We start from the raw sequence: 26,436 nt of genomic DNA on the forward strand, positions 1-26,436 counted from the left end.
CAGCAAATCTTTAGAAATGCGGTCCCCTATTTCACCAGAATGAGTTTCCCAAAGGAAATACTGACAGCGTATAGTGCAGGTTGTTGGCAAAACTTATGCCTGAAATGAAAGAATTACAGAATATCAAAATCTTGTGTACCATCATCTATGGTCTCTTTAAAAGACAACTCAACATCTTCCCCTTCAAATGGTCCTGCAATATACGATATAAACACAGTAAGGCATGCACGTCACTCAATCAGATGGGAAAATATTCGAGACAAAGATTCGATTCCAATCTTATATGAATCCAACCAGGGGCATCTTGAGAGGTTATGGCCGCATTCCAGTCCAGAAAATGACATTCTGCAGGAATTTGTCAATAAGACAAATTTGGTTTACCCTTTGGTTACCAGCCTAAAGCTTCTAGTAAAAAAGCATGCAAAGAAGAGAGAGGTTTGGTAGGACCACGGGTGCAGAGAGGCTAAGCAGGCACTCTCGCCATACCTAACTTTAAAACCCTGAATAGATAGGACACATTTGCAAGAGTTGAGATCAACATACAGGAAATGAGTCAAGGCCAGGAAGAAGACTTTCCTGAGCAATAACTCGGACTACCTCTTGGAGGCTGCTAAAACAGGTGATTCCACTGGATTCTTGGGCTTATAACTGATAGGGAGCTTGGCTGTAATGCCACCTACGAGGGTTGCATTACCTCAGACACATGAAGGGAGCATTTTAAACATTGGTATCAACATCAAAGTTTAGCAGATGTAGGAAGTCACGCAATTAGCAATGGAATTGAGGGTGCGGGCAGCTGCAATGCTGCATGCCTCGGGTTTTCAGTGGGGGACATGGAGAATGCTCTTAAATCACTAAAGACTGGCAAGGAACCAGGACCTGACAAAATTCATCCAGGTTCGTATAAGGTTAAACCTACTATTTGGGCCCCGGTTTTAATGAGTTTAATGCTATGTTGGCCATGGGATAAAAATTCCAGAATCATGGAGGACCACCGAAATAGTCCAAATCTATAAAAATGGATGTGGGGGAAAACCATCAAACTACCGCCCAATTTCTCTGTTGGACATCTCAGGGAAATTGTTTGCGAAGGCTATATTAAAACAACTACAAGATTGGGTGGATATGGCAGGTCTCCTTAGCCACTTGCAGGCGGGCACACCACCACCAACCCCATGAACTCCTGATTCCATGCCCTGTTCTGAAATGTGACTCTACCCCTTTGCATACGTGTCATGTTCTCAACATTCACAAGCTCCCCATTCACCATCATTACTTATACTTCGACAGCATGGACAGGGTTAGTAGAAGCTTTGATCGTAAGCATGTACGGCAGGGCAACAGCAAGCATCCCCACAAGCGATACAGTATGGGTAGGGAAAGTGGAATCTTTCATGGGCAAAGCCAGTACATGCTTCTTCACAAACAGGTACAATATGGGGAGGACAAAGTGCAACTTTCGCTCATAAATGACTACTGGTACAGAATGGACAAAGCCAGAACACATATCATTCATAAACTGGTACATGTAGGTACAGCAGTGCAAGCTTCCAATAGCACAACAAGTAACTACAGCTTTAAAAATCAGTGTGATCTAGGATTTCATAAACAAGCATCCCATACAAATGGACAGCAAGGACAGAGCTCATGCAAGATTCCCAGACAGACACAACGGCCACAGCGTGAACAGATTGAGTTTAAGTTCCTTTGCAAAGAACTGGTGATACGGCATTGGTATTTGCACCATAGCAGACTTCAGATTTCCACACGTGCTAAGCACCCTGTTTTTCATGCCCTCTGCCTCCAGTAGCTCTTATCCATTTCCATACACCATCTGGGGTACTTTTAGTTCATCACAAAAAATATCCAATCAAGATTTCAAATTAACTGGCCAGCTTTTCATTGATAAAGTGCTGCACAATGATTGCATATGTAAATGTGCCCTTTATTTAAAGTATTGCAAATTGAAAGTACCCTGCGTGCACAAATAAATGTGTATTCATTAAGTCATTTTAAAACTGCCTGAGTAGATATGTTTCAGGGAAGCAAACACTGCCACAAATCAATTGGGGCTGTCAGAAAGAGGCAACTCTACCAAGCATTTGTATAAAAGGTAGGATAAAGATCATTATTTTCATGCTACTTAAATGCTTAGAATAATTGTGCTGCATCCCCAGCTCTCCACATTCATTTCCAAGAGTTTGAGGACAAAGGCATTTGGCTCCATATTATGCTTCTTGCACGAGACCCTTCACCTCCTCTCCCCCCCCTTTTTGTCTCCCATGGTTCTGATTCGGCAGCCGATGCTCTGCCCCCAGACATTCTAGGGCCATGCAGCTGCTGGGCATCTGACTTGCTTGAAGTGAGCGAACTGATCCTGACCTTTTTGTTTTTATCAAGATTTCATCCTGTCATGGCTGTGTGTTTTTTCTTTTCAGGCACTCCCTATGGAGCTGCTGCCTCAAATCAGGTGTCATCAAGAAGTAGCACTCCTTCAAGTGTATAGTGGAATAGAAAGTGAGCCTTCTGCGACTGTGAGTATTGTAATTTTTAGGTAAGTACCCCATATTAGAAGCAAGGTAGGCTGAACTCACTTTAGCTCTGATAAGATTACATCTATTTTAGATTTAATGTCAGCAGAGTGACACCCCCTTTTGGCAGGTGTGCTATGCAGCAGCCTAGTTTGACAATTGTTTACAATGGCCCTGAAATTGGTCCTCCCACAGGTGGTTGAGGGTGGGGTTTCTTAACATATGGATGCCAGATCAGTTGATCCTGTTCTCTACAGGCTGAGGAATGGAGATCATGCGCACCTACAGAACTGATACTAGAAAGAAATGTTTTAGGGGGGACATCAAGGGGACCCATCATTTTGGCACAACTGTTGGGAGAGCTCATAAGATTTTGTGGGGTGCATTTAATGGCCCAAAACAGAAGTCCCTTTCACATGAATAGCAAGATTTCAAACACTAAAACAAAAACGGCCTGACCTTTGTTTTGGTTTTTCAAGTAAAATTAAAGAGCCATGTGAAAATGGGCCTACATGTCATTGCCAAAGAAGGAGGAATCAACGATCCCTGTCACATGCAAAATAGGATTTTTACACATTGAAAAGAAAAACGGCCTGCACATGTGCGTGCAAATAAAAACAGCTTGAAAAAGTGAAACTGGAAAGAAATATTACTGCTCACAGAAAAAATGTCAGGAAAAAACATGATGTGTGGGTTGACAAGGCGCAATGTAAAATGTCCTGCTAAAGGCGTCGTAATTCAGTGTTCTCCAGACGTGCTGGCTTTGAAAGCAAAAGTTACCCTTGTCTGGACCATGACTAATATGTGTAAAAATGGATGCACTCACTTCAAAGAGCAAGCTTCCAACAAAAAGGAGACTGAACAAACCAAAAAAGAAACTGTGGGCACAGGCTGACCCAAAGAAAACAAACAGCTGGAAGCAGGAGCAGGGCTTTTTGTCCCACATGAAGATTCACAATTTATATAAAATGACTATTATCAATTAGGCCTTTTTCTCAGCCATCATAAAGCGGATGGATTTCATCTATGTACCTTTTGTTATGTCATTTCCAGGCGATTTTGGGGATATAAAATTCATCTTCCTGTGACTCTGGGAACTGTAATAGCCAGTTAAACTAGGTTTCTGGCTGATCTGAACATGTTCCAAATGTGAGAGTTGGTGAGCGGGTGGAAAATGAAATTAGGGATATGCTTAATAACTTACATATTCACAACTGCTGTGCTTTTTATGGAAATGGCAGAAAGGTGCCAAATGGCCATGCTACAACATACAAATTTGGGGGCCGGCTTATCTAATTCCCCATGATTAGCTGAAACAGAAAATATGTTTAGTCTGGCAGTTGCTAGTAAAATTATGAAGTTGTGATACATAACTAGTTTTTGGCAAAAAAGTTGAAAGGAGAACAACCGATGATGACAAATGGGAATTGCCATATGTTGTTTCCGCCCCTAAAACAATCCTGAATTGGAGGCTGGGTTTAAGAGGGGAGAGAAGGGTAACTGTCCAATCCTAGTGGCAGGAATTATTGCAGGGTACCTCCCCAAGATTGTAAAATTGGTGGTGTCATCCCTACTATATAAGGGTGACTGCACTAGGATAAGAGACAGAAAAAGAAGAAAGACAGGAGGACAGAGAGAAGAGACAGACCATCAAGAAGGCTGCTGAAACTTACCATCTGACAGCTGTAAAGAGACACCAGAGGAGATTGCTGAGAGTGCATCTGGGTGGAGCTGTCTATCTATAGGAAGGCCTCAAAGCTGACTGGGTCCTATGGTGGAGAGCAGGAAGCCATCTTTGAGAGTGGAGTGACCAGACCCCTGCCCTATCTTTCCAGAGTGTCCTGAGATGCAGCTGGCTTTCCTTTCTTTTTTTCTTTTTTGTTTATGCTGAGAGAAGTTCATTGTGTTGTGCCACGGATAAAGTGGTGTTAACATTTTCGTGCTAATTTCTATCACAGTTAATTTAAATAAATACCAATATATTTCCCGTACACCGGCCTGGTTCTTGGCTCATTGTTATCTCAGGGGAGAGGGATTCAAGGGACAAGATATGTGTCTGAGATAGGGCTAAAAAAAAAAATAATCTGTTAAACAGTTTGTTGAGGAACCACTTGAATGGGGAAGGAAGGAACTTCCTGTGTTGAGGGTGGTTTTTCAGGCATTACGATTACTGCTGTGTACCTGGGATTGGTAGCTATCTCCCCCTGAACTGAGATCATTAAAATAGTCAAAGGTTGTCATACATATTGTATGATGACTTATATATTTAGAGAGGTTTGTGATGATCACTTCAGAGTACATGAGCCAGAAGACAGGAGCCAAAGAAAATGGAAGCAAGAAGGGTATAGGAGCAGAAGTTAGAGAGTAGTTAGAGGTGAATGTTAAACTGCAAGAAAGAACAGACACCTAAGTGGTCATTGGAAGCAATGGTAACTCTCTTCATGTCACAGATGTGAAAGCAAGGAATCCCATAGAGCGGGAGCAGGCACAGCAAACTGTCTGCCTCCCAAAGTGGTGCTATAGGAATTTAATTCAGTAGCCGATGCTCCAGGAATTTAATTTCAAGATGGTTTGGGGGAAGAATCCATTGATCGGCAGGATTGTATTGATTAGTAGATCTTCAAGAAAATGATATGCCTGCATAACCTTGTTCACAAATTGCTTAGTGATCCATTCAGAAAATTATGAATGTCATTCAGCTGGCAATGGGGAACTAACGAGGTTGAGAGAGGGAAGGAGAGGTGAGATCATGGTGTTGTATGTAGTTGATCAGTTTGTGAGTTTTATTCTGGAGATTTTTGAATTTCACAAGGGAGTGTGGAGTACTGGGGATGCTCATAGTACTGGGAATTATCGCAATTGATAATTGATAGCACTAGCGATAAATGATGTGATGTTCTTGGGCACTTTTAGCCTGAGATTAAAGGATGTGATGAGCTGTTTGACCTGCTGCGGAAAGAGGGAGACTTGTTATTGCCCATTATGTTTGAATCCAAGTTGCTGTAGGACAGAACAGTCCTTTGCAAAAAGTTCTGAGTATCAGCGTTTTTGTTTAAAAATAAGTGTGTCATTAATTTGGAAGCCTAGGAACAATTGACATACAAGAACACCAAAAGTGGACGTTGGTGCTCAGGTGACGTTTAAAAATCAGTTTTACTACAATTAAATAAAAGCATAGCATCTGACTAGTGGAAAGGGCTGCATGCTCAGTAGCCAACACGTTCCGCTCCATAAGGCGCTTTCGCAAAGACTGGTAATCGTAACACAGTGAACAGCACTTCATTTATCCTGACATGTGACACGTCAAACACTATGGAGCGTGAAGTGAGGAAACCAATTAGTGGCGGCCAATCACAGTGCCTCGCCTGTTTCAGGGCCCAGGAGTAAATCTTCCATATGATCCTAAGACCGAGGGATGCAACACAGCCCTATAAAAGCACACAGGCTCAGTTTGGAGTAGGTTGTGGCAGGTGTTTGAGGAGATTTGCCGAATTGTGAAAGTGCTGGCAGGATGTATGTAGGGACAAAAAGTAAATGGTTTCCTGCTGCAGCCCAATGCTAATCCCTGCTAGAACTCAACGTTTTACCGTTCATATCATGTTTCATTTAACCATTTTGCCCCATTGCTGTTTTTTGTGTGTTTTGGGTGGTTGCCTAATTTCCATGGTTCGTTAATCTGTACTCCTGCCGGAGGTTTTCTTGTATTTCATAAATCACCGAATCTTTATACAATCATATCTCAATGAAATAAACACCAAACTGATACTTCAGCAGGAAGCAGATCATTGTTCATCCAATGCTAAAATTACTGAAACAACTCCCACTCAAAATTAAATACCCAAGACATCTAGACATCATAAAGCCCCTCCACATTCACCTGTCCCCTGGTATTTATATGTAGAGTGCAAGTCCTCTCCGCGGGGTATCATCACTTTGTACTTTGAGACGTGAACATTTGTTGTGGGGACACTAGGGGTGACAAGACATAGCAGCAGCTATTCCCCAATCAGTTACACATCAGTCCTTGAGTCTACATGCAGAAATGTTTCGCTCTTCAGCGATGTGCCTTTACACAGTGTTGGATTTGTGGTTCAACCTTACTCCCAATAGCTTAGATGCTGTCTTTGAGCAACAATAAATTATGTGATTCGCATCAATAACTGCATCACGTACCTGAGACTGTGTTGCTGATAGTGACAAAAATCTTCTTAAAATCTTCAAAGTCAGTCCATGAAGATGTAAACATGTTAACAAATTGATTTAGTTTGAGATTCGTCAGCCTAAGATACACAAAACAGCAGCCTAAGTTATATTTAGAATTACAATCAATAGCTTTATCATCAGTGCATCCACTGTCTATTCGAGAGTATTGGAAACTGTGGAATATGTGTGCTTTGTTTCCGGGTTGAGTGCACAATGGTTAGTTTTTGGAAAGCAATAGGTATGGCACACAACAGTTAATCTTTGCCTGGTTTTGTCATAAACCAATCCATTCAAACAGCGGCACACTGAGTAGAAGCTGAAACAGTGCTGTGTTAAAATGTTGAGAAACATCCAGCCGTCATACTCCAATCAGTTGCAATTTGAAGGCCCTAAGTCTTATAAAATACAAAATAATGCATCACAACATAGTCAAATTACAAATTGCTAATACGTGCACACCAGCACAACTGCTGACACGTTTCGCTGCGCATCTTGATCCTTTATCAAGGCTCATCTGGCTGCGATATTCATCTCCCTCTTTAATCCCCTATATTTTCTTCTTTCATCATGTCGCTCTATCAGTAGTGCTGGTCGGAAAGAATGTACCAGTCGTTGTTATACAGGGTGTGTTCCAAGGCTAACATAGATTGGTGTCTGTGCCACTTTACAGATTCCTTTTACATTTTGTGCTTGGCTTTCACTAGAAGACCTTAAATACAACAGCTAAACCCAATACCAGGTATTCATCACATCTGTGGATAACATCATTTACATTTATGGCTGTGATATCACAGCAGTGGATAATCCTCTCACTCTACCTTCTGTTGTTCTCAGTACTAGCGGTAGTAGCCGGAAGCAGTGCCATTCTCAGCAGCCAGTCATTTGTTTGCAACAGCAATTCTGCAGAGTGTGGCCTTGGTCCCACAGGCATCCTGAGCGAGCTGTGCTTTGCATATCCGATACAGTGCAAACCCTGCTGACGAGCATGGTGCTGCCCAAACAGTCTCTTTTGGAGCGGAGACACCAGCGTGGGGGAGAATGAAGTTAATGAAGAGCTAAGGTATTGTAGGATAGTAGGAGGCTGGTGACTTGATTTTGCAGTGAGGGCAAGGGATAGAAAAAAAAGCATGAAGGAAGGGGAGAAGGTTGCAGATGGTAGGCCAAAAGTACTCAACTGCACCTTTATTACCCGGACCCAGCATTTCTGATTGTTTTCCTGCTGGTACACCAATGTTTCCCTTTTAAATCCTCATCAAAGGCCCCATCAGCGATATAATTAAAAATGGGCACTCCAAGCTCTTGAACCTTGTAGGGTTAGGGACACCAAAAGGTTGCTTGTTCCCTGTATGACCATCCATTGGTATATGATTCTGGTGGAGTACAGCCTTGGGGTGTCTCCAGTGGGAACCCCTGCTTAAATCCAGTACCAGTCCACAGCCATCATTCTGCCATGTAAGAGTAAGTCAGCGGTCTGGGAAATTGACATATATGGTCATGACCTCTTCCTGCCTCCGAGAACAAGGGCTACAGTTCCCAGAATCAGATATTGCTTGCTGCTTGAATCATGTCTGGAATCAACTTCAAATGCACATCCAAGTCTGAGAAGACCCCTTAGAATCTTTGAATGTGGTGGCACCAACTAACCAGGTGGCCAACACATGTTTGAATGGATATAACCCTGTCTTTGGTAGCTTAAACCTCTCTCATCTCCTGGAGTCCCTTATTTCTTGAGGATCTGCACCAATACTTTGTCAATCCTAGGAATTAGTCCCGTAGAACCAAAAAGAAGCAATAGGAGTAAGACTTGTGCAGAATCCATAATGGGCTCCACCCTCTTAATAATGCTCCTGAAAAATCTCTACTAGTGTTTTCAAAAATTAGTCTTCTCTACCTTCTTAACATTAACCTTAACCAGAGATAGGCCATGCTTGGTTCTCTCTTCTCTTAACATGGTGGGCATGGCTGAGTCACTAGCGGAAATAATCTTTGCTCTCTGAGAGCCATGCTGCTGGCTCTGTGCATATCCTGCATGAAGAAGCGGAGGTCAAGCAAATATCAGAGGTGACTGTGGCATATAATTACGAAAGAAGTGACGTGCACTGAAACAAATCTGGTAGCCTAGTACCTGGTGCCCTGCAGAAGCATGGCAATGAAGAGATAGGTCACCTAAACACAGGATGCCCAGGAACTGGCACTCTCTGCAGAGAGCAGTAACATGCACATTCAGGGTAACGTTACAGAGTGCACTGTGTAGTATAATGAATTCCCTTCCAAATACAAATCTGAGTCATAGCATGTAACCCTGCTGGCTCTGCAGGGACCTCTAATCCTTTGGTGAATCTTTTAAAGGCAACCAATGACTTTCCCAACTCATCTTGTTTCATATCTGTTTTCTCCCAACCCCTTTCCTGAAATACATTGATAAAGAGTATATATTCATAACATTGCTGGGTGGACCTTCCATTATTCTAATTAACATTGTGCTAAGCTATTCTAATGCCAGCCCTCCTATGAGTTGACCTTTATTGCTCGGGCACAGCAACCACAAGGTAAACGAGGAAATGAAGCCCTATTTGCTTTGATTAAGCAAGTGCTCTCATACCATGAGCAAAGCGTTAGGAAAGATGGCTCAAGCAGCAGGAGCTCAACTATTGTTTGCACTTTTTAGATGGAGTGGGGTGGGGGTAAGGAGGAGTGGCAGGACTCTAAGTAAAATTTGCACGTTTAAGGTGCGGAGTGTGGTGACTTATCTGAATTCTCATCTTCATAGGGGGGGGGAGCGAGCCCCTAAGGGCTGGGCACGTCCAGCCGCTACCTGATGTGCATCCCAGAGAGATGATGAGAAGGGATTGGGATTCCACCAGCCTGTTGGCCCCAATGAGACACAGTAAACGCTTTCCGAAGAAAGCCCTTCGATCTACTAATTATATTGACTCAGTGTACCAGACTGCGTTACCCCGAGTCACAGCGGCTACAGAGTTAAAACTGATAACCTACAACTGGAGGAGGAGATAACAGTTTGAATACATATATGTATTATTTATAAGCAATTCTTATTTTTAGGAGCGTTAATCCAACCCTTCAGTTTATAAACAATTCTTATTTTTCTGGGACATTACTCCGAACCTTTAGTTATCCTTGACATAGCACTTAAAATGGTCATTTTTTAAAATGAAAATAACCTATTTAATAACACACTGTTGTTTTGATCTGTTCCATTGGGCTAACAGGGAACTATTGTAATAGCCCAATTACCACTGATGCAATTACCTTACTCTTGAGTGAGTCAAACCACACTGTGTGATAACCGCATGGTTTTGGGCTCCCTTTCATTGATGGCACGATATTGGAATACCATTACATACACATGTTATAAACATGAAGCAAGGACTAGTTGGACTTCTAGTATTTCTACTTTGGCTCCTCTATCTTGAGCGGGCAAAACTCCTATATATGCCTATTCAGTTTTAGATAGTTTTGATTCTAATTATGTTCTGTTTGTTTTCTTGGCTAATTATCCTCCACTATTTCAAAGCATATCATACTCTTAAAATAATTTAGTTGTTATATGTAGGCAATAAATATTTCAACATGTTGACCTTCTGTCTTTCTGACTACTTGACAAACATAAACAAGGAACTGATTCGGGCCTAAGACTTCTCCTACCTTAGTTCCTCCATTTTAAAGTGGTGAAATTGGTGCATGTTTCCTATGAAATTGTTATTTTACAACCTCAAAGAAAGCATGCAATCATTGTATTTATTGGGGTATAACGTCCTTATGACCCACTTTACATATTATATTGGACCATCCTGTTTTCACAAAGACTGTTCTACTGATGGTGCAGTGTCATTAATATATTCAGACTTACATATCCTCTAGTGACCCCACATTCACTATAAGTTAATTGACACAACCTCAGTTACTCTTCCAATGATGTAAACAAATTCCATCTCATCTTAATTTCTTGTATCGTGCGAATAACAGAGGCGAAAGATATTAAGCAGATTACGCAAGCACCTTTTTAAGATACAGTGGGAGAAATATAAGGTGAACACCAGGAGGAGCAGGCAGTGTTGACCAGTAACCACATTTTTTAAAAAATGGAATAAAGTGGCTAATACCAGAAAATTCAAGAAACTAAGCATGCTGTGAAGAGGAAGAAGACTCATACTGGAACTAAGAATATTTCATAATCGCCATACTGAGAGGCCGGACGGAGGTGATGAATCGAAGTGTCTGTCAAAGCTTTTATAAAGGTGAAGAGAAAAAGATGGAGATGGTTGAATAGGGAATTGTACTACTGCCTGGGAAGATGTCACAAAAGGAGAAGTGCCATATTTAGGGGTAGAATTATATTAATGTGTTCCTGTAATAAGGAAGAGAGATGCACATTGTTGACAATTGGGGAGAGGAAAATTACAAAAGAGAGGGCACTTAGGTTCCAGCGGTCCGCTAGTGTTTGAAGATCTCTGATTCTCTAGAGGTTAAGGAGGTAAAAAATAGAAGCTTGTGGTTTTAGATGCAGGAAGGAGAAGGGAGAAGCAATCTAAGTTCCTCGATTAGGAGAGTGTGGAACTATGACTAAGGTTTTAGAGGTTAAGAATTTTAAAAGGGTGAGAAGGAAATAAAACATTGGGTGGGAAGGAGAGATCATAAAAGGGTATTGGAGTGGATGGGGGAATCTCAACGAGCATGATGTACTAGCATTGTCAAGAGTTCTGGAGCACAACATGGGGGGGAAACTATATAATATGGGGTTACTGCAACCAGTGTCAGATGGATGAGAAACAAATGGGATCAGAAAAGGACCCAGGTGGGTGGGTGTTAGTAACCCTTAATGTTAAGGGGCTCAACTCTGTCGATACGCTCTCTGTTTGTGAGAGAATTCAGGAGAGGTCGCCTTGATGCACTATTGTACAGGAATCTCATTATAAATTAGGAGCAGAAAAGAAAATTGTCAACCCTCAGCTGGGACAGATGTTTTGGGGAATGGGCCCAAGAAAAAGGGGGGGAAGGAATACTTTTATCAAAATAGGATCTCTATCAAAGGGTCAATATTTGATGGTGAGTGGCACTGTTAAAGGGAGGGAGATGATGTTATACTCTTGTTGTGCACCCAAATAAGGACAAGCAGATTTCCTTAGATAAGCAATAGAAGAGGTTGTCATTTAGGGAGGGGCACTACTAATAATAGGAGGACACCTCAACTTACTGTACGATGAAATAATGAACCATCTGACAACTGCGGCGGTGGGGGAATATAGCATGTGTGGCAAACCTTCTAATTTAGGGGATTTGAAGAGGCCATATGAGTTGGTTTATGCATGGAGAGGTTAGACTACATATTACCGAAAGACAGTCATAAAAGTTTGATAAAGTTATCAGTCATTACACCAAAGGTGAATTTTCATTTTCCATATGGATCCAGCACATAATGTTGATATTGTGACATTTGTTAAGCATGCTTTGCTTTGCGTGATTTCCCCATAGCTCCCCTCTTCATCTCGTGCTTGCTGTTGATTGTTGGCAAATAATGTGGAAGATGGGATGCAGGGAGTTGAAGAAACCAAATATATACCAACAATATCATAGAAAAGTCAAGTTAGCCTTGTTGCCAGTGATGTCACACTTAAACCTATATTGTAAATTATGTCCCAGTGATTTCAGTAACTGAAGAGGATCACAGAACCTGAATATAACTGCACTCAGTTGCCCTTCATACGTGAATTAGATAGCAGACAAGCTGTACCTATGGTCAGACGTTAATTTATCAGTCTATTCGGGGACATAGGGAATGTCTAATTCCACAGGCTTGTAATGCAACCAACCATTTGCCCTACTGTGCTTTGAGGAGTTCTAGATCTACAGATTAACCAGAATGGCTACAGTATCCTCTGGAAAGAAATTAATACAAGGAGTATTTTTCTTCAAGTAGAAACCAAGAAACAATGTTTCAATTGAGGGTAAAGGTTGCTCATCAGCTAATCTAAATATTGAACCAGCAGGATATAGCTTTATAGGATAATTAATTCTGTTAGAAAAGGAACACACATGAGAAAGGTAAAATGTTTTTTTTAATCAATTAAACTGCACCATGGAAAGCCAAATGCAAAAGTCACCAGCAAAAATGAGTACATGTGCGTGTGATGAACTACTGCCAATAAGTGTCAGAGTTGCCAGAGATGGAGCTCAGGGAGATGGTGGAAGTGCATGATTTGGGACGGTGAAGGGACTGTTGAAAACATGTTAGCTGGGGTTTCCTTCAAAACATTTTCTAGTTAAATATGCTTTCATCATTTCACACTATTTGATGAAGTCACAGGGTATGGAGGCTTTGATCAAAGAATTTCCTGAACAGTAAGTCATAGGCCCCACTGTTCCAAGATAGTGTCTACATGTATGGAATTCAGAACTTAGCCCCTGATAGCCAAATGCTTCTCCTAAAGTATATCTATTTGAAGAGAAAAATGAAGGAGGGTAAGAAAGAGCAACAGCACATATTCTCAGAGGCTGTTCATAGATACAGAACAAATGTTTAACACTGTTCAACTGAAACATTAGATATTGTTAAAGGAAGGGTCCTGTGGGCGCTGCATACCTGATGTTCATGGTGAATGACGTGAAGAGGTAGCCAGTCTGTCTCCAAACATAAACGTGATGGTCTAGCGACACGGGCCCCGACACAACACCCTCAATGATAGTTGAAGCAGGTAGGGGCTGGACTAGCTCCCAACGCCACGGACAGCACTTCCCTGATTGACGTGGCGTCATGATAGTGCAATGACTGACAGGGAAGGCCACACGATATCTGGCAGGATGGATCCAGTAGAATGATGAAGATCCACGAAGGCGAAGATCTCTGAAGATAATGTGCAGGTCTCTGGAGGCAGGGCGCAGGTCTCTGGAGGGTATCAATTTGTTTTCCCTGAAGTGAAAAGCACAAGCATTCAGGGCATGTAGATGCAGCTAAGTGGATGAATGATCCAAGCCAAGCACCTTCTGCAAACCTCTGGAATCCATGAACACTGATAGCTTGAAAGGCCCACAAGGTATGTTCTGCCTGAACTGCTATAGAAGCCAAGTGTTAGAAACCTGCCGGTTTTCTCACACCTACTGCCCCAGGATCCTTCATTCAGGTGGCCAGGGAAGGGCCATCGCGTTTGGATCCTAACCCTGGGGGTTGACAAGTGAGGGAGGATCACTTGAGTGGAGGGTCACTGGGGAATGGGAGGAGAATGCCTAAAGGGGAGACATGGTATTCCCCCTTTTTCCATTTTACATCAAAACCCTCTTTCTTTTTATGGGATACTTCCAATACCATTCCATCCCCCCCCCCATTTGCAGCAACTACTGGGACGAGGAAAAGGCGAAAGAGAATGGTAAGGATTACCCATAGGAATGAAATTGGGAGACATGAACAGGCCTACTACATTTCACCACTAGACTGTCCCATGAATATAGTCAGACAAGGTCAGGCATTTCCCCTTTACCATGCACACCAGACTCCACTTGGTTCTCAGTTAGGGTATAAAAGGTGTGGTTTTGCCAAAGACGAAGAGCAAGTTGAGACTGCTGGTTGGAATGTGGAAGCCAGAAAGCAGGTGGCAACAACCAGAGAAGCCAGGAAGATCCAGAGGAGAGCTGGACGCCAAGACGCTGACCCAGTGTGTCAGAAGGGTTGCAGTGTGGCGCGGGAGCCGTGTCTCCAGGGTGCCGGAGTGAGGCGTGCTGCCAGCTGCTGGCCATGCCAGGCCAGTGCTTGTTCTCCTGGGACATGTGCCGGTCCCAGGGGTGTCTGAGGGGAAGGTGGTAAGACCCAGACCTCAACCTGTAGACGACAAGGACCTGCTTGCCAGCACTGTACTACCAGGTTAGTTTCACACAGAAAGAGAGAAACTCAGTAGCGTGCAGGTGGCTGGAGTGGGAGCAAAAGTAATGAAAGATTCAAGCAGGGCGTTAATCGGAAAGCAGAAAGGAAGCAAGGAAACTCAGAGAAACAGTGAACTGGTGGCGCAAAGACAATAGAAAGACAGAAAGAGTGAATTTAAAGAAAGTGCAAAGCAAAGAGAAAGCAGCAAAAGAGGGTGGGAGCGACCTGAAGCAGGAAAGAGGGTACGAGCGACCAGAAAGTAGAAAAAGGAAGGTCCAAGGGGGCAGGCTCAAGTGAGAAGAGTGTGCAGGGGCACAGCAAAGCAAAAAGAGTGTGCAAGAGGCACAATAAAGAGAAGAGGGGGTGCTAGTGTGCACAGCAAAGTGTAAAGAGAGGTGAAAGAGAAACAAGAGCGGAGTGGAAAAGGCACCAGAGGGAAAAGGTGCCAGAAGATAGATACAAGATGTAAAGAGAGGGGTCAGAAGTCAGAGTGGTCATGCAGGGGAGGAGCAAAAGCCCAGCGTTTTCTAAAGTCTCTGACACTTGAAAGGACAATGGGCCGCATCACGAGTTGGGCAGTATCCAGACTGGGATACCACCCAACTTTATTTGCGTTAGCCGGATCACGGGTTGGCCACTAAACATTACTTCCTATTCCCCATTAGGTCCAATGGGGATTTTTTGGTGTAATTACTGTGTGTTTACCCCCAGCTTTGAGCTGGGGGTCCACATGCCGGACTCTAGATTGGGTGGAGCGGTAAATGTGGTGGTAACACCGTTACCGCCACATTTAAGGGCTACTGCCCAACTCGTGATGAGGCCATATGTGTTGAAAGGTACATCCTGACAGGGTAAACCTTTGTTTGAAACCAGAGGGGCCTAAGCTTGGTAAGGGAACACAGAGAGGCCCACAGAAACATTTTGAACTTTGCAAGAAAGGCCTAGACTTGGGGAAGGTAAACCTGAGAGGCCTAAACAGAAACAGTGTCTTTTTTTTGTTTGGAACTGGAAGGATCTAAGCTTGGGGAAAGGAACCCCAAGAGACGCAGGGACATTGAGAACTTTAATGACTGGCTACAAGAGCCCTACGTGGAAGGTTTCAAGGGCAGCTCTGTTGCGCTTAACTATTTTTATAACTGGCAGAACTACACCTGATGGTAAGGCTACCTGAAACCAGTCTTGGTTTGTATTTCTTTTTTTTGAGCCACAATTTTCCCGTTACGAACACATGTTATATAAGAGTGAGGCAAGAATAGGTTGTGACACAGACGGATTTCAGCTTTGTGCTTACGGGCATCAACAGCCCTTAGAAACATCAGTTGAGGGAACAATCCCCTTAGAGCTAGGGCCAGTTAGGTATTACATCACCCCAAAAAAGGTTTTCAATAAAGGTTTTCAAACTTTTGAGACTGTGTCTCTCTTGATACCACATCTGTCTCGCACAAGCCACTCTCGCGACCCTATTTAGGCCACATGCTCCAAGACTTAAAGAAGAAAGTAGTAGCTACTGCATTACAGAATCAATCCCTGAGGCAACTGATGGAAGGCTCCGCGAGAATGGTATCCAGTGTCAAGTAGTTGAAGACTCAGGCCACATTGTTGACTTGGGCTAGTTCTTTGCCTGAAACCTTGGCTAGTTCTCTGGTTGCCCAAGATGCATTGGGTAGTGCCCGGTTTTGGGATGCCAACACTTTTACCATGACAAATGGTGTAGCGGCGGCCAGCCGTGTATGCCAACAACATCACTGCATTGCACCTCTTCTTTACTTGATGAGTTGCAAGCTGTTTAACTTGATCCCTTATGTTTTGATTTTTGATTTTACGATTTTGCGTCATTTACATAGAGCGGATGAACCAAATCGTATCTGGGCGCAGATTAAAACCCAAATACACTCAAGTGAAGAATGCAAGAAAAAACCCATTTCCACCAGATTCCAGACCCTAGTACTGAGGAACATTGACACCATTCTCCCACAGTTACTTAAACAAATGGGTCTTTAAAGCTTTGCGAAAAGAACTGAGGGTTTTCATGGCCCAAATTTCCAATGGAAGCTTGTTCCATAGCTTTGGGCCATATATTGCAAACTTACAATCACCCCTAAATACACAATTTTAGGGGGGATTTGCAACAACAATTTATCACAGCACCGCAACTGTTGAGTTGGTTGGTACTGAGATATATTTTCTGAAAGATGCTGAGGGCCAACCTATTCGCACATTTAAACACCAGACAGGGAACCTTAAAATCAAAACGATCCTTCACCATAAGAATCGATGCAGGCTTGAGATCGGGGAGGATTTCATTACTTTAAAGATCAGTCTAACAGACAGATTTTGGGCTCTTTGTCATCTCTGGAATTGTGTAGATGGGATGCCTGCCAGCAGCCCATTACAATAATCCAAATGTGAATTCACCAAGGTTCCCACCACCACAGCGTGGTCCTTGGACGGGATAAATGGGAGAGCCTTTCTCAGGAGGTGCAGGGTGGTCAAAACGGCCTAGTGGCCTAAGATACACATTAAAGATAAGGGGGGAGAGTGAGGATCCCTGCGGGACACAACAATCATGTGGCAGGGAATTTGAAAGAAACCCAACCAGTCGGACCCGTTGTTCCCGGTCTGACAAAAAGGACTTGAACCAACTCAGTGCCTGTCACAGATGTTTCCGTTCTCCCTGAGGCATCCAAGCAAGATATGGTGATCTACCGTATCGACCCCCCCAGAGAGATCCAACATGACCAGTAAGGATAACTCTCCCTGATTTGTCACTTCAAGGAGGTCATCCCACACTGCCATCAGTGCCGTCTCGGTTCCGAAGCCTGGTTGGAAACTGGACTGAAAGGGGTCCAACAGGGATTCCCTATCCACATAGTCCTGTAACTGAAATGTTACAATCCTCTCTAAAGAATTTCCAGGCCATGGTAGCCCTGCCACTGGCTGGTAGTTCTGCAAATCTTTGGGGTCTAACTTTGTTTTTTTTTTAAAGAGGGGGTGACCACAGACTTCTTTAGCATCGCAGCTACTTGAACCAGATGATAATAATTTATTAATAAACTGTGTCAAAAAAGGAGATATGTCAACAGAAAGCCATTTTGCTATGCCTGCTGGTATAGAGAAGAGTGTATCACTAGTGGGCTTCATATTTCCCAGCAATCACAACACTGCATCTTCCGATCAGGGATGATTGTGTAATATTTTCCTGAATCAGCGCAATCCTTCTGTGAAAGAATGAATTGAAAACATTAGCCTGGCTCATAGAGGGTTACATGGCGGAGAATACACATTTTGGTTTTACAAAGTTAGCAATAGTTGCAAAGAGTTCTCTTGGTTGATTTATAGACCCCTCAATTTTCTTGGTCAGGAACTGAGATTTCGCTTTAAAAATTGCTTTTTTATACTCCACTTGCGCCACTTTTATCGTCCCTGCATAAGTGGAAGTTACATTCTATCTCCACTTTTTTTCTATTGCTCTATGGTGTTGACGAAGGGGGAAAACATCCTGCATAAACCAGGGTTTTGAAATTCTTTTTGGTTTTCCCTGTTTGAGTGGAACTACTCTATTGCAGATATTGCCCATAATCTCAGCACCGTTATCAAAGAAGACTTCACAAGGCCATGAGGAATCCATTGATTCTAATTCATATTTTAGCTCACTGCCCGGAATGTTAAGCATATCTTTAGGTTTCTAATATTGGACATGGGTAGGATTATTTGTCCCAGAAACCCCTTCTCTGTCTGATTGAGCGTAAACATCCTTGCAGCATGGTCCGACCAGGATACGGGCAAAGTACCTGTCAATTTTACACTATCTCCGCTACATAACAGTAGATCAAGGCAATGATCACAGTTGTGAGAGGAAGCTACTGCTAATGGTTTCAAGTCATGGTTAGTTAAAACATCCCACAATTCTTTAGCATCCATATTTATGTCCCATATTTCCATCAATTTTACATTTATTTATTGGAAGGGCTGGCTTGCTTCAGCTTTGAGATGTGTGCGAATGTGTCCCATATTGTTTCATTGCTTACTGATTTCATTCTGACGATATCACCTGATTGAGGCTTTCTTGGAGCATCCCTGGCCAATTACAGTCTACCCTCAAGCTCCATCATCACGCTCCCTTTGCAACATGAAGCAGAAGTATAGAGTGTTGGCATGCAATGGGTTAGCCAAAGGAAGGCCTGTCAGCGGATGTCCACGCCTGGCAAATGACAAGAGAACTAGGATCCTTGAAGACAAAGGGAGACAATCCATGTCTATCAAATGGGCAGCAACCTTCCCTCTCCATCCCCCAAGTGTTATCCTAATAATGAGAGTCCCCCTTACCAGTCTTGGAGACATCCACACCTCCTTCTGGCTGACTCAAGTTCAGTGGAGGCGAACTCAGGTACTGTAGAAAAAACATCTCCCAATGAGGACAGAAAATAGCCCCATATTACAAAAATGAAGAATAATAATGGTGCTTTCGGGATAGAAAAGCAACAAGCAAAGGATGGATCCAGCAGAAAAGGAAGAAGAAGTACAGGAGCAGTAATCTGGCTAGTCACCTTACTTCTAAGAGGAGAAGGGGCCGTTCTTGTGTTGTCTGTTAAGACTCCTTAGCAGGGGATGAGAGTGCCACATAGCACAATAGTGATTGGCATGGTGACAGGGAGGGTGGAATATTTGGAATGATCAGTCTGCTACTGGCAGTGTGAGAGAGAGGGAAAAGCCGGGCAAATCGCTTCAAATAGAGTTGCGTGGGACAAACGGCAGACATGCATGGTGAATGGCCATAGGGTGAGACACTGTATGTCTTAATGTCCCCAAAGGAAAGGCGGGAATGGAGGAGAAGTGATTAAATGGAAAGGTGTCAAGCACACATAACAGAATCCAGGGACTGAAAAACCAAGAACAAAGTCCTTAAACAAAAATCCTCCAAAAGGGAATCTTCACATGAAACACACCAACCAAGTCATGCAGGATAAACCATTGCCTGACAACCATATTAGTGGTTTCTCTACTTATAAAGGTACCTTCTCCTTGACCCAGAAGCACTTCTGTTCCTATTTCTACTCAATCACTGCGTAGTTCCCGAAGACACTCATGGAAGGGAATCACCTGCTTCCTGTGGATCTGGGTATAGCTAGGTTTGGCCTGATTTACCTTCTCAATCTCCATATATTTATCCATCGCCATTGATTCAAAACCTTCCCAGCTTTCTGCCTATTACCCATGTTCCTAACAGAACCCTCCCTTTACAACTCTCAATTTCCAGAGTGAGTTTGAGAGGACTTTTGCCATGGAACTGTGTAGCTAATGTAGATGCATGTATGAAGCATGCTGATTCCCACAAAATGTATTTCTGGTTCATAGCCCACCCATTCTAAAAAGTATTTCAATTGTACATTAACCCTTCTGGAGTCAAGAGTCCTATTTGTCCTTCAGCACTGGTGGATGTTTGAACTGCCAAGTGGAGACTAGCAATTTCGGTAGAGATATGTGGAAAATAGGCTTCCCGTTCCATTTACTGGGCAGCTTTAGTTTGACCACAAATGGGTTATTCATCTGTATTACCTCAAAGATACCACAAAACTCGGGACACATTTGGAAAGGAAGCTAGGGATCTTCAAAAAATGTGTTTAGCCATACTAATTATCCAATGTAATACCCAATCATAATGGTTCTCTTCTTATCTGGAAAGTTATTTTATGTAAGTCTCTCAGATGATTTGTCACTTCCTGTATTGTCTCTGTATGCACTTCAAGCATTCAGTAATGACTTTCACTGGTGTGGTCCTTGGCAATCCAGTAAATATTTTGCAATTTATTTTGCCAAAAAAATACGGAGAACATTTTTGCACAGGACTGCCACATATTAATGTAAGCACATTCTGATAGTGGTATCAATATAGTCGAGTCATCCTGATATTTTGTGACCAAACACTACAGAAACTGTTTCAAAGATGTGTTAAGTCACACCATTTGCCCATATGACTGTGAATGGTATGCTGAAAATGTGTTACATTGCGCGCTGAGCGCTATCCACAAGGAATTAAACAATTTGCAAATAAAGTGAGAACCCCTTACCTACTAAAAGTCTATGTAATTGTATGAAGTGTACTAATTTAGTAAGTGAATCCACGCTACCAAAACTGTGTAATAAACCTATCAATTGGGCAATTGTAAAATAAAGTACATTAAAACATTTGTTCAAGGTTTATTAGGAGTGGGCAGTGGCTGAAGCAATCCAGTTGGGACCTGTCCTGTATTTTCTACATGTGCACACACTGTGCATGATTGCAAATAGTTCAGATAGCACTTAACTTGTGGCCACCAAAACTCCCTTTTCAGAAGTTCCAATGTCTTTGTAATGGCTGGATGTCCTACCAATGGAGTGATATGACACATTTCCACATCCATGATTCTTGCTAAGGTATCTGGTAAATACCTTATCACCTTGTCCTTTTTGTAACAACATTGCCAGGTTCATATTCCTGTATCCATGTTTACTTTGTACCCAGTGAGTGGTATCAATAGTGACTGACCATTTTTCTCATTGTGGACAATAGGTTCCAATGTAACCCCACAAAAACAAAAGAGAGAGAAGGAGAGAGAGCGAGAGCGAGAGCAAGAGAGAGAGATGGAGAAAAAGAAAGATAGTATTATTTCTTTCCACAATCAAAGGCTAATCCATCTAATCCTTCCTGAAATCTTCAATCAATATGGACATTTGCCTGGTCTGTAAGATAACTCTAAATTACATTTGGAATGAATAAAATCCATCTCAAATGTCTAAGATTTGCAGATTTCGTGGTACATAGAAACCACAAATTTTCTGTCCAAACTAACATTTCTGCGCTGTCCAAGTATGCCTCAAAATTCTTCCTTAACTTAATGGAAAGTAACTCCCTATCATAAATAGTTTAATGGACTTCAAACTCTGATAAGGTCTTTTGGAAACAAGTAAAATGATGAAATTCACTGGAGGTAACATCCCTTTAAAAGAAGATAGCACCAATAGCGACTGCTGATGGATCAGCTTCGACTGTAAATGCTAGCTACACATTTGGGTTGTTTAAAATGGGGTTGAAGTTAAAGCATTCCTCAAAAACATAAAATGCTTCTTCCTGTTACTACTCCCATTGAAATTTGACTCCTTCTTGGTTAACGCACCAATTGACCTCACAATTTCTGACAAGTTGTTTAAGAAACTTCTGTAGAAATTCTCAAATCCCAGGAATTTCGGTAGCTCCTTTACATTCCATCCTCCCTTCAAACTGATGCTATCCTCTGCTCTATCCCTACCACTAACAAACTAAACAACATCATCTACTGTCTAAGTAAGTTTGCTCCCACTGTACTTGGCTTCTAGTGGCTGGTTTCTTACCCGTACTCAATTGTGTCTTTGGTTGTCTCTCTCTTCCTCTCGCAGGCTATGGCCTGCTGTTAAAGTTCATAGTTGGGTCATTTAAGTCTTCATCTCTTCTTAGAGAAGGCTCCTTGGGACTGCCAAGCAAGAGTTCTTATCAGTTCAAAAAGTTAATCTCCACATTGGAGTAGCTAGTTCTCTAAACCGGTTCCTTGTTTGCAACAACAATATTGATGAGTCCTGAGTATTAAAATTTATACTCAGTCTCTTTCTCAGCCCTACTGGGTCTTTTAACATCCTTACATCTTTTAGCCTGGTGCTAACTATGTGACCGTTCAGGTCGTGTGGATACAATATTGCGTTTATCTTCTTGTGAGTTATTCCGTGGTTCAGCCCCCTTATTGGCTATCCAACCTTTAAGGTTGTCTGGTTATCATATGCTTTCACCCGCTCGTGAGGTATTTTACATGACAGCTATTTGTGGGCTATCCAACCTCTCAGGTCATTTGGTTCTTGTGATGCAATTGCCCCCTCGTGTATTATTCTCTGGGGCAGCCTCTCTTGGACTGTCTGGCTTCTCAGGCTTTCCGATTCTCTGGTTACATTCACCCTGTCATGGTGTATTTTCAGGGTGGGCCCCCATGGGCTACCTTACTGCCCTCCACTCGCGTCTTCTGATCTGCTGTGCTCCTCAGTCTCTCTATCTTTCTGCACTCGGCAGCATTCCGTAGCCTCAGGTTTTATCCGGCCTGCACGTTCTTTGTGTGGTGCTACCGCCAGGCTCCTCTGCGCTCTAGCAGATGCTTCTGTTTCGCCCTCAGGATCGCTCTCTCCGCTTCTGCATGGGTCTCAGGTCTTATAAATTCCTTCCTGTAATAAGAGAGGAGACACCATTACTGCCTTTCTTCAGAAATGGGCGTTAGCCGAACCAGGTCTTAAAATATGACAGTCGCCTGTTTCAGGAAATGTGGTGGCTGGCTCTGTTGCCATGGTCCACAGCAGGTCACACATTCTTTTAAATTCTTCTTTATAATTATATTTTACATCCAGGGCATGCTGGGTTGCTGCCCACTGCATCTATATGGTTTGTTATGCCTTTGCGTTAGCCACACTTGCTAGCTTGTGGCAGCCTCAAGTTGAGGCTCAAGTTGAACTAAAGGTATGTATTTGTTCATTAGTTTAACAACAGCCAAAGTGTGCTCTTGTTTAACGATAATTTGGACAGCTGTGAGTATTATCTCCTCTGGTGTAAATCTCAATTCAGGAGTGGAATATACATGTGATTTATATGCGTTAATACCAATTCGGGATATGGGCGGTATTGTATAGCGTTTAAGACTCCTCTTATCAGGAGAGTGACATACACATTATTGGTTATATTAGTCGGCGTTTTAAATAAGTGAACAGCGTTTCCACTGGCAAACCTCCTAGTTGTGCAATGGCAACTGTAAAGTTTGAATTTGGTGCATCACAATTGGCTAATCTAAGCCAATCACAATTGGTGTTGCTGCAATGGATAGGAAGGTGAGCTTCCATATAATGCATAGTCTGTGTCCACTGTCTAACTTCTTTAAAAAGCTGTTTAGAAAAATAATTTTGCCCGGTCTATTTGCTGTGACTGGGATGTGAGGTTATGGATTAGCAACAACTGTCATCCTCTGAAAGGATTCCAATCTGGGGTGCCAGCAGTTGTGATTTCCTATTTATATAGGAGAGAACAAGAGCAGTGGGTCTCAACCCCAGGAAAATGGGACTGTAATTGATGGCTCCTGATCATTAGTCCTTTTTCATAACTAAAGCTAATCATGCACACTGCCAATGCTTTGCATATCTGTGCATGGTCTACTGTGCTCTAGCGTAACTAAACACAAATGTCAGGAAATTATATTGAATTCGAGTCTCCCTTATTTAAGACAGCATTACACTTGATGTTATGTTATGTTGTGCTTATAACGTGCCGTAACTCGCAGGCAACAGGGCGAACATATAATGAAAGACAGCAGACAGACAATGCTAACAGAACATGTACAGGGGAGATGCTAGAGAATATGAAGGGCGCAGAAATATTCATGGGGTGAAAGGAAGCCTATTTATTCAAATAAGCACGTCTTTAGCCTTTTCCGGTAAAAGTTTGGGGGTTCTTCTCTAAGAGCATTTCTACTGGGAGGTTGTTCCAGGCTAGAGTAGCCAGAACCGGGAAAGAGCAACCTCTACCCCGGTTTATTTTGATCCTTGGGCAGATGAGGCAAAGGGTGTTGTTGGATCTAGTTGATCTCCCTAAGGCTTAAGGGTTAGGAACGTTTTTCAGGTAGCTAGGAGCATGTCCATTCTTCCCTAGGGGAGAAGTGACACATTTCCTGGATTCATCACACTATGCTGATGCCGTATGTGGCAATTTAACTGAGGCAGCTTCAAATTCACACTTCTCTGCCTAAACAAATAGACAATGCTTTTGAAAAAAGTTCTACCTATGTTTCGTTGGGGATTTTGTAAACACCATTATATTATTCAATTATTTGTATTTATTTATATATAGCTCATAGGCACAGGCCCGCAGGCATAGGTGCGCCGACATGACAAACACATAAACAAAATCGCACATATAGAATCAGATCCATCAAGAAATTCAAACTCAATAAAATAGAAGTGTTTTCAGATGCTTAAACTTGGGAAGGGACTGGCACAGTCTCAGATTAAGGGGAATGCCATTCCAGTTTTTTGGGGCTGCATAGCTGAATGTCCACTGAGCCACCATCTCACGTTTAGGTCTATGAGTTTGCAAGAGACCAGCATTATTAGATCTCAGTGTCCTTCGTAGTAAGAGAATTAGATAAATATCTAGGACTAGTGCCATATAGGCACTTGTGTGTCATGCACAAAGTGTGGAAGGAGATCCTACTGGTTACCGGGAGCCAGTGCAATGCACGCCTTGCCTCTGAGAGGTGGTCTTTTTTCCAAAGGCCTTCCACCATTCGGACGCCATTGTTCTGAACAATCTGAAGGCGCATGTTATCTCCTTTTTTAAATGCCCTGTAACAGGCTGGAACCTTAATCCAATTTGGCTCCAACGACTGCCCTTGCAATGGTGGCACAGTACTCACGTGACAGAAATGGCCTGAACTGCACAAGGAGATTCAAAGAGTAGGATGAGAATGCCACTAGGCTGCTCACATGAGCCCTCATGCTTAGCTCCTGATCAATCACTACCCCCAGAGTCTTGACTTTCGAGAGGGTTACGATACTACAGCCAGCTATCTGAAACTTAAGATAGTCCAGACTTCGTTTTTTTGTCATGCTGCGGTGCCCACAATCATTAGTTCCGTCTTAGTGTCGTTAAGCGATATAATCCATTCTCCATCATCCAAGTTTGTATGATGGAGTAGACTGGGTTGATGGACTCAGTGTCTCTGATGTAGTCTCCGAGAGCAGGATGAGACACTGAGTAACACCAGCATAATTTGTGTAAAGCACCCCTTTGCTGTCCAGCAGTTCAAAAGCACCCTGTGGGACTCCACCTGACACCACAAAGTCATCTCGCCTTGTGACCATCAGTGAAGACCCTAGCCGTGTGGTCTGATAAAAAGGACTCCACCAATCTTGCGGCTGAGGATGAGAAAGGGGCGGATTGTACAAGCCTGAAGATCAACTTATAGTGATCCAGCAAGTCGAAGGCCGCTGAGAGTTCGATAAACATCAGCAGAGCCGTGCCTCCTTTTTCCATGATGTCCAGCATATTCATCTTAAGGTCCAAAAGGGCCAAACATACAATGACAAATGTGCCAAGCATATCCCACAAAATATCACTGATAAAATGTTGGAATGTGTCTGAGGCTTTACACAGTATTATTGGATAAACAATTGGGTTCTATGTGATATTCCCTCATATTGAAGACTGAACACAAAAAAGACTTGTTTTTTTTCGACTGATTTTGTGCAGCTCTTAATATGCGGAAATAAGACCCCCAACTACACCCCCCCACCCGCTTCCACAAATCTGAGCCCCAACTGCCCCACCCCCTCTGTCTCCTGCGCTGGTGGGAATTCTTGTAAATCGGGGGGTTTCACCTCTGAGCCCTTTTACTGCCCTGCAGTCTCTCTTCCTCGCCCAATGCCTTTCTCCCATTCCCATCCGCACCACAAACACACTAACAGTCATACAAACATGCACACAGGCATATTTACCTGCACCCCACCTCTCTCCCAGGCCCCCAAACATTATTTCTTTATTTTTATTTTTGTTAATGTTTTTTGGAATTATAAAGCACATTACAGCCCATAGGCATAACAGCTGTTGCAAGCAAATGTCTTATTTACAGCTTTATGGAGGATCGCTCATGGGTTACAGAGAGCAGAACCTGGGCATAATGAGCATTAGACAGGTACAAATGTACAAGAAAAAACAACGAACATCATATACAGTAAGGTAACAGTACACAGTAGATGTATGCAGGTTGAAGTGGCAAGGCGGCCAAGCAACAG

At 42.8% G+C, this 26,436-nt stretch overlaps 1 protein-coding gene across 2 annotated transcripts in view; it reads right to left on the reverse strand.

The window, feature by feature from the left end:
* Positions 1–26,436, reverse strand: part of LOC138472414 (polyunsaturated fatty acid 5-lipoxygenase-like) — a 1,363,458-nt gene that overhangs the window by 1,054,719 nt on the left and 282,303 nt on the right. For both annotated transcript variants that reach the window (XM_069610559.1, XM_069610560.1), the window contains exon 5: positions 6,705–6,811. In XM_069610559.1, the coding sequence (XP_069466660.1) occupies positions 6,705–6,811 (107 nt within the window). The remainder of the gene's footprint in view (positions 1–6,704; positions 6,812–26,436) is intronic.

The sequence above is a fragment of the Ambystoma mexicanum genome, chromosome 8 (genome assembly GCF_040938575.1).
Source record: "Ambystoma mexicanum isolate Mex_15411 chromosome 8, UKY_AmexF1_1, whole genome shotgun sequence".
Taxonomy (NCBI): Eukaryota; Metazoa; Chordata; class Amphibia; order Caudata; family Ambystomatidae; genus Ambystoma; species Ambystoma mexicanum.